Raw genomic sequence first — 7,879 nt, 5'->3', positions numbered from 1 at the left:
CAGAGAAGAGGAGGAAGGGAGGAAAGGTAGATGAGGAAATGCTTCACTTTGACTGCAACATTTATGTGATGGCTCTTGCAGAATCATGTTTTAAATGCAAAATATGTAAGCTCATAAAATGTCTGATTTATTCCCTCAGATTACAGCCACCTAATGTAGAGGGTGGACCACCTACAGTTTAAAGCATCAATAATTTACCACTCTGCAGGGGCATTCTCCAAAATGAGCTTTTCATTTTATTCCAACTTTCTTTTTTTTCTCCTTCTTTTTTATGTTCTCACTGAGTTTTACTGAGAAGATTTCACTACTTTCTCCCAGCTGAAATGGAGCCTGCCTGTATGATGAGCAAACCGTCTGTATCGATCAGGAAGCTCACAACACAACACTGCAGCATTTACACAGACCCTGCCTCAAATATTCAGGTGATTTTCAGCCTGCACAGTCCCCACATGCTGGTCTTACTTTCTCTGGCCAAGCAAAGAAAAAGAATGTAGCTTTTGACCCTTTTGGAACCTGAAAATTCAGTGTCATTGCCCTGGACGGGAGATCCAGCTGCTACAGTGGAAAAAAAGTTGATTTTAAAGGAGTTGTTGAAGGTTACCTGGACAGAGGTGGAAAGAAAAATGTGAAAAGATGTCGAGATCACGCAGGGTTTTCTGATTGAAAAGCCATATGAGCAGTAAAACACGGAATACTGAAGATGAGGATGGTGTGCATGAGTCCCTACAATGAAACTTATGTTTTCTATAAAGCACGTGGCACCAGCTTCGTGCACCCAGCTGGACACTTCAGCGTCCTGCGGAGTTAATTGACCGAAGCAGAGCCACCAAACAAGCCATTTCTGCCATAACTGCTGTGGTCGAGCCGCTCGGGTACAGATTTAACAGAGAGGATGGGTGGGTGGAGGGCTGTACGGGGATGGAGAGAGAGTAGAAGGATCCCATGACGCCCAGCTCCATAATGACATCACCGGGTCTAAAACAAGCGCAAGAGGGAGATGGGAGGCACCCCACACTTATTAGATTTTGTTGTAAGGTCCTGCTCACAAGTGAAGATGCTGCTGCGCCTCTGTGAGGGAAGCTGCAATGAGCGGCTGAATCTCTGCGTCCCGCTGAACTTCTGGAGCACCGAGGAGCCAGAATAATAACTCCTGAGACGCACAGACTGAGGCAGCTCGGCGTGGATAATTTAACCACCGAAGGAAGAAGCTGCGCGTTTTTGACAGCACGTCTTGGCTTCGTGCGCAGCGCTGGAGAGCTCCGGGTTGACTTGGGTGGACTGGAAACGCTGACATCGGGCTGTCATCTGCCACGAAGTATCGTGTGTGTTTTTCAGTGAAACGATGTAAATATTTGTATTGCATTGCTTGTTGTTTCAGTTTTTTGCTCGCTATTCAGATGAGACGCTCCGCTGTACGCGCGTCTCCAAACGAGGACGCACGGAGATTCAGCTTCAGATTGCACAAGTGTCAACATTTACTCTAACCCGATCTCTCATATTCAGTGTAAACGACTCCAAATTCTAATATCACAAATTAATTCTTCCCGTTTTTGAGGACAGCAGCCTGGTTGAGCCATTTTGGAGAAAGGTACATTTTGCGCAAAACAAGTTTTTGATTGTTTGGACTTTAACTCTGCAAGGACTGAAGGACGGCAGTTTTGGGAGGGAAGTTCGTTCTACAAAGTGGCATAATTGAAGAGCACTGATCTGTGTCTTGACGCATTGCCCAGGACTGCTTCGTGTGCTTAAAATGGACTTGGAGGACCTGCCGTGGGGGGCACAGGGGAGCTTTCATTTGGAGAAAACACAGAGACAAAGCAAGTGAGGTAAATATGCCACAGAATTATCATTTAATTTACGACCTAAATTATCTTTGAATATAAAAGCAGTTTTATTTTTTTTATCGAGAACACACAGTGGTCTTGTGACACACTTAGGCTATTCAAACAGAAGTAATTTAATTCAGTGAGCAAACGTATCTATTTTTCTTTATCTATAAAGATAAGTCTGGAAAGATAACCCCAGCATGGCCTCGGTTCTGGACAACGGCTGCTCCATGGAGCTGAGCAGCTTGAACAGCAGTGTGAGCATCTCCGGAGCCTCCGTGCCCTGCAACCAGAGCATCCCGAAGCTCGCCCCTTACTCCCCCGAAGCCACGGCGGCCTTTGCCACCGCCATAACCCTGATGGTGCTCTTCACCATCGTGGGAAACATCATGGTCATCATCGCCGTGCTGACCAGCAGGTCTCTCCGAGGTCCGCAGAACCTCTTCTTGGTGTCTCTGGCCGCTGCAGACATTTTGGTGGCCACACTCATCATCCCCTTCTCCCTGGCCAACGAGCTGCTGGGCTACTGGTACTTCAAATCTCTGTGGTGTGAGATCTACCTGGCGCTGGATGTGCTCTTCTGCACCTCCTCTATCGTGCACCTGTGCGCAATCTCCCTGGACCGCTACCTGTCCATCTCCAGGGTCACTTACGGGCGTCAGCGGACTCCGAAGCGCATCAAAGCCGCGATTGTAGTGGTGTGGCTCATTTCTGCCATCATCTCCTTCCCTCCCCTGCTCTCCCTGAACAAAAGTGAGGGAGGCAACCCAGGGAGTAAGGGAGGACCTCAGTGCCAGCTGAATGATGAGGGCTGGTACATCCTCTACTCCACCATTGGCTCCTTCTTCGCCCCATGTCTCATCATGATCCTGGTCTACATAAGAATTTACCAAATAGCCAAGCAGAGGACACGCTGCCCCCCAGGAGAGCCCAGGAAGGATGGGGTTGGCTGTGCAACGCCAAGTCAGCCTCCTCGACACGCACAAGCCAACGGGAAGAATGAGGAAGAGAGCACTCCCCCTTCATCCAACAAAACCTCAAACGCCAGACCCCCTACCCTCGCCATAACCCCTTCCCCAGCCTCAGGAGAGTCTCAGAACTCCCAGAATCCCACCGCCAATAATCTCCTGCAGCCTCCATCCCCTTCTCCAGCCATGTCCCCGGTCACTGCCTCCCTTGATACCTCTCCTCACGGCCCCTCGACCCCTTCCTCTGTGCCTCTGTCTGCGCACAAGACGAAAGAGGAGGGGAAGAAGGGCAAGCGTCTGGGAGGGAAGAAGGCCGACAACAACAACGGTGACAGCTCGAGCACAGAAAGTGACATGGAGCACAGCCATGGAGGAGGTCGAGGCAGCACCAGCATGCCAGGGTCCCCAGGAGGAGGGGGGATCCATTCCCCGGCCTCAGTGAAGCGCTACAGGGATATGATCGCCACTTCAAAGGGGGCTCGGCTGGTGCCAGGGAGAAAGTCAAAAACAGACACCAACCCTGGAGCAGCGAGGCGTAAAGCCATGGTGAACAGAGAGAAACGCTTCACCTTTGTTCTGGCGGTGGTTATCGGTGTCTTTGTGGTGTGCTGGTTCCCTTTCTTCTTCTCCTACTCCCTGCAGGCAGTGTGCCCACAGACCTGCGCCATCCCAGACGCACTCTTTAAGTTTTTCTTCTGGATTGGTTACTGCAACTCTTCACTCAACCCTGTCATATACACCATCTTCAACAAAGACTTCAGAAAGGCCTTCAAAAAGATCCTGTGCAGAGGCACCAAGGGTACTTTCTTCTAGCATGAAAATCTGCTGTAGAGGACATGAACACACACACACACACACACACACACACACAAATAAAATAAAATAAAATAAAACGCTGTTTATGAGGCAAAAAAAACAACAATCATTTCCATTTTTCAGAACACTCAAAGGGCTGTTTTAAAAACATGTCAAACTGTGCAAATTCCAGCGTAAAATTCAGAACTGAGACACTTTTACAGACGCAGCGTGCAAGCAGGCAACTTGGACTGTGAAATCCCAGCACTGAGAGTCACAAATTTTTACAGGGTATGGGAGGACATGAAAAAGAAGCCGAGCAGGACTTCATTTTACTGCTTTGCACTTCAGTATTGCTGACAAGTTTTCCAATGCAAAGTTTTATCTCCACATCACACTGAATAAATACCAGTTCTGAGAGAAAAAGTGGTGCAGCACAGAAGAAATGTTACAAAACCGATGATGGGTCAGTAAGAAATCAGAAGAACTGACTCCCCAATATGTATACAGACTCTTTCATATAAATATATATATATATATATATATATATGTATATATATATATATATATATATATATATATATATATATATATATATATATGTAATGTTTTGTAGCTACTAAAGACTCTACGACTAATGGGGAGAAAAGACGGGTTAATAGGAAGGAAAAGTGACCTTAGATTCTTGTGAGCCTAAGGCCTTCTATTCATCGATACAGAGCACAAGGAGCACACAAGGTTAGCTGTGATTTCTTACGTCTGCAGTCTTAATTTGCCCGGCTGTAGGGCAAACATGTGTTCCTTGATTTTTATCTAAAAATGCAGCAACAAGAGAGGGTTTCTGATTAGCTCCAATATGATAGCACAAACAAGGGCACCCTTTCAGACTCATGTGTGTGGAAAGCCTTCACGTCAGAAATCTTTTGCTCTTAGCTCAGTATTGATCACAATGGACACTCAGGTTGTTTGTAAAGATTCTCCTTTGCTTTCATGAAATGTCGAATAAACTCAAATGTTACGGATTTTGGACTTCAAAGAAAATCACATTTATGTTCTGAAGATGTGGATGGTTGGACACTCTTTCCACCTGAACCATCACATTCATGAACTGACCTGTCTTCTTCAGCATGTCTCAGTATTTGGACATTTCTTCAACAATAAAAGCTTTTTTTGAGCTTCAGTATCTAATGGGAGGTGCATCTGCTGAAGACTGACAAAAAAACCAAACTGATTCTCATGATTATTTAACTTGTGAACATGATTTCCCTGCTTCCTGAGGAGCAGCAGTATTTACCAGGTAGACGTTCATTTTGACTTTGAAGGCTGGATGAACAATGCAATTATGGGTGATGTTACCCCTAATTAGGCCTACATGGGTTCCACCGAGAACCGTCTGGGTGAGTCACTCTTTATCAACGCCTCTGGCACATCATTGCCTGCAGCGGACTTCTACGTGGCACATTTGGCATGTTGCTGAGAGGCAAAGGAGGACGAACACTTATTTTTCTCACCAAGACACCGAGGCTCTGTCAGTTTCCTCGACAAAAAGAGGAAGAAAAAAAAACAGTGTCTGTAACTGTGAACAGCACACAGACTTATTGACTCAATGGGACAAGGGCTGTCAGCAGCAACACATCAACTTACTAACTGTCTAATTCTGCTGACCTGTGTGAGTGTGTGCGTGTATGTGTGCGTGCATGTTGACTTTTATTGTTCTGTAGAAAGTGTCAGTGCCTCCTCTGGCTGCTATGTACTGCAGATCTACTGTAATATTGAAGAACAGAGACCAGATTTTGTTCTTTTTCTTTTTTTTGTTGTTGTTTTTTGGTAGGCATCGCATTGCTGTCTGTCATGTGAACGTTTCACTTGCTGGGAGGATCAGCAGTAAAACAGTATAGCTGCGTTAAGAAAGTCTTATCGGTGATAGTGAGTACATGGCTTTTTAGTGATCACCCTCAAGGGACCAAAGAGCCTTATTGGACATGAGCCTGTCTCAGTGATTTCTGGCTCTGTGTTGCTTTAACGACATATTAGTTTATATTTGGTGTATGTGACGGGAGGCAAAGGTTGAAATTATTGTATTATTTATTTCAAGCTATTTTGTGTTTTCTGTCTGTTGCCTATTTATTGTTCAGTTACTGTGCTTTTATTATGAAAACGAAGCAAATTGAAACTGATCAAAGAGCGAGAACACACTTAAGATCTCGAATAAGAGCAAATTTGACTTCTGCCATTAGGCTCTTGCTTTGTGAGCTATATTTAAAGCTTGGGGGATGTATTTGTGTTGAACTGAAGGAACATGAACTTTGAGTTATGTGCACAATGCAGAACCCAGAATGCAACATTTATCATCATTGTTTCATCTAGTTATAGTACAGTGAAAATGTTCAGACATACAAGCACATTCATGGATGTACAAATGATCAAGCATACTGCTACAGGAAAACTCTCTCCTCACCACTGCTACTGTTGTCTACCTTCTCCTTAAAAAAGCGAACAAATACGAAAATGTCAATAGCACCCGCAGTCAGTTTCAGCTGGACGATTCGCAGGATATTAAGGCTACAATCCATACCATACACAGCTGCTGGAAGATTTAAATAAATGATTAAATCAGACGGTTACAAGTAAGAACTCTCTGCACTTATACAACTGATCCCTGCCTTCATTTGAAATTCTTACTTTCCTCACCAGAAATACAAACAATAAAACAGCTACAACTGTAACAAAAATAGCCACAAAAGGCCAATGGATTCATGGCTGCATCCAATTAATAGGAGTTGCAATGCTGCTCAAACTCACCAACCATGGCTTTATGTGGTGAGGCTGCTGCTTTGTTTGTTTTAAAAAAAGTAAGAATTCCGGCTTAAAGGTGACAGGTGCAGTAATCTGCCTCTTGATCACCCTCCTTTCCCCCTGAAACCGCCTGTATTGCCTCTTCCCCAACTGTGTTTGGACCGAAACTGCCTGGTCTGAGCTTTGCAGTCTTCTATCCCCCCATCTGTCATCACTCCTCTCCAGTTTTGGAAATAAAGCTACTTGAAAACGCATGAGTCATTCCCTCGGTTGCTTTTATTTCATTTATTTTCACATGACGCACCATCACGGGAAAGAAAGATCATTTCCAGGAAGATATCTAGCAATATGCTATTTGGCAAATTTGAGAGTTTTAAGAGAATGATGTTTTTCCAGCATACATGTTGAACCAAAGCACAATCTGAAGCAATTTCCAGTCAGTACGAAATGGCCTTGAATGGCAACACAACGTTTTGGAAATAGTCCGTAATATTGTGGCCTGATGGCTGTTGGCAAAATGTCACTGGAAAATTTCCGATCACAGCGGGACTTGAAGATGGAAACGGCATAATGTTACCTACTACCAACAAGTCTATAAGGAATTAGAGCGTGGCGCCAAATATCACATATGCACATGTACACACACACTTATTGAATGTGTCATTCTGCACCAGATGTCACATATTGTATTCAAGTCATGAAACACGCCCAGTTAACACTTAGATGCAGCCACACACACACACACACACACACACACACACACACACACACACACACACACACACACACACACACACACACACACACACACACACTCTCTCTCTCTCTCTCTCTCTTGTTGTGACAGCTTGTTATATTTGAGGTCATCAGGCCCATGGTGAATTGCAATTGATTTATGCTGATGGGCAGTTTGGAGATTTCCCGCCGGCGAATCGAGCCTCTCCCGTCCTGCTTTCCATTCACATGGATATTTCGACTCAGAAAAGACACAACGCCGAGGAGACGCTGCTCCTTTACCCCCTCGTGCTTTCATTTCCATATTCATCGCCGTGCTGTGATGTCAGCCACACGAGGAGGTGAACAGATAAGTTATCACAACCAAGCGTGGGGAGCAGCGAGGTGCATGTTTACAGTGTTGTATATTCATACAGTCACAGTGTCCCTAAGCTCCTTATTCTCTGGCCTCAACTGGAATATAAAGCAGGCCTAGTTGGGGCAGTGAAGCCTCCAGAGTGAAGATGGAGAGACCAACTAACATGACACACAGCACACTCATTAGCTACTTATTCACACGGTGCAGGAGCTTGGAGGGAGGAATAAAGGAAATAAACTGCACACAAAAGCTCCCTTGCAGAAGAGGTGTGGCACGCAGAGACTCACATATGGAAACACGGACGCACATTAACTTTCATTAAGAAATTCATGATGGATGCAGCGTGCCACAGTATGAATATGCATGTGTAGAGAGGGCGTTCCGGCGCTGAGCATCTTTCC

At 45.1% G+C, this 7,879-nt stretch overlaps 1 protein-coding gene across 1 annotated transcript; it reads left to right on the top strand.

The window, feature by feature from the left end:
* Window positions 1–842: 842 nt before the first annotated feature.
* On the top strand, window positions 843–6,639 carry adra2b (adrenoceptor alpha 2B). The gene is made up of 2 exons (XM_022196066.2): window positions 843–1,826; window positions 2,002–6,639. Exon 2 carries the CDS (start codon window positions 2,027–2,029, stop codon window positions 3,605–3,607), a length of 1,581 nt encoding a protein of 526 aa, XP_022051758.1. The 5' UTR covers window positions 843–1,826; window positions 2,002–2,026; the 3' UTR covers window positions 3,608–6,639.
* Window positions 6,640–7,879: the final 1,240 nt, after the last annotated feature.

The sequence above is a fragment of the Acanthochromis polyacanthus genome, chromosome 7 (genome assembly GCF_021347895.1).
Source record: "Acanthochromis polyacanthus isolate Apoly-LR-REF ecotype Palm Island chromosome 7, KAUST_Apoly_ChrSc, whole genome shotgun sequence".
NCBI classification, from domain to species: domain Eukaryota; kingdom Metazoa; phylum Chordata; class Actinopteri; family Pomacentridae; genus Acanthochromis; species Acanthochromis polyacanthus.
Note: the sequence above shows the minus strand (reverse complement) of the source record. Positions and strands in the feature narration are given on the sequence as shown.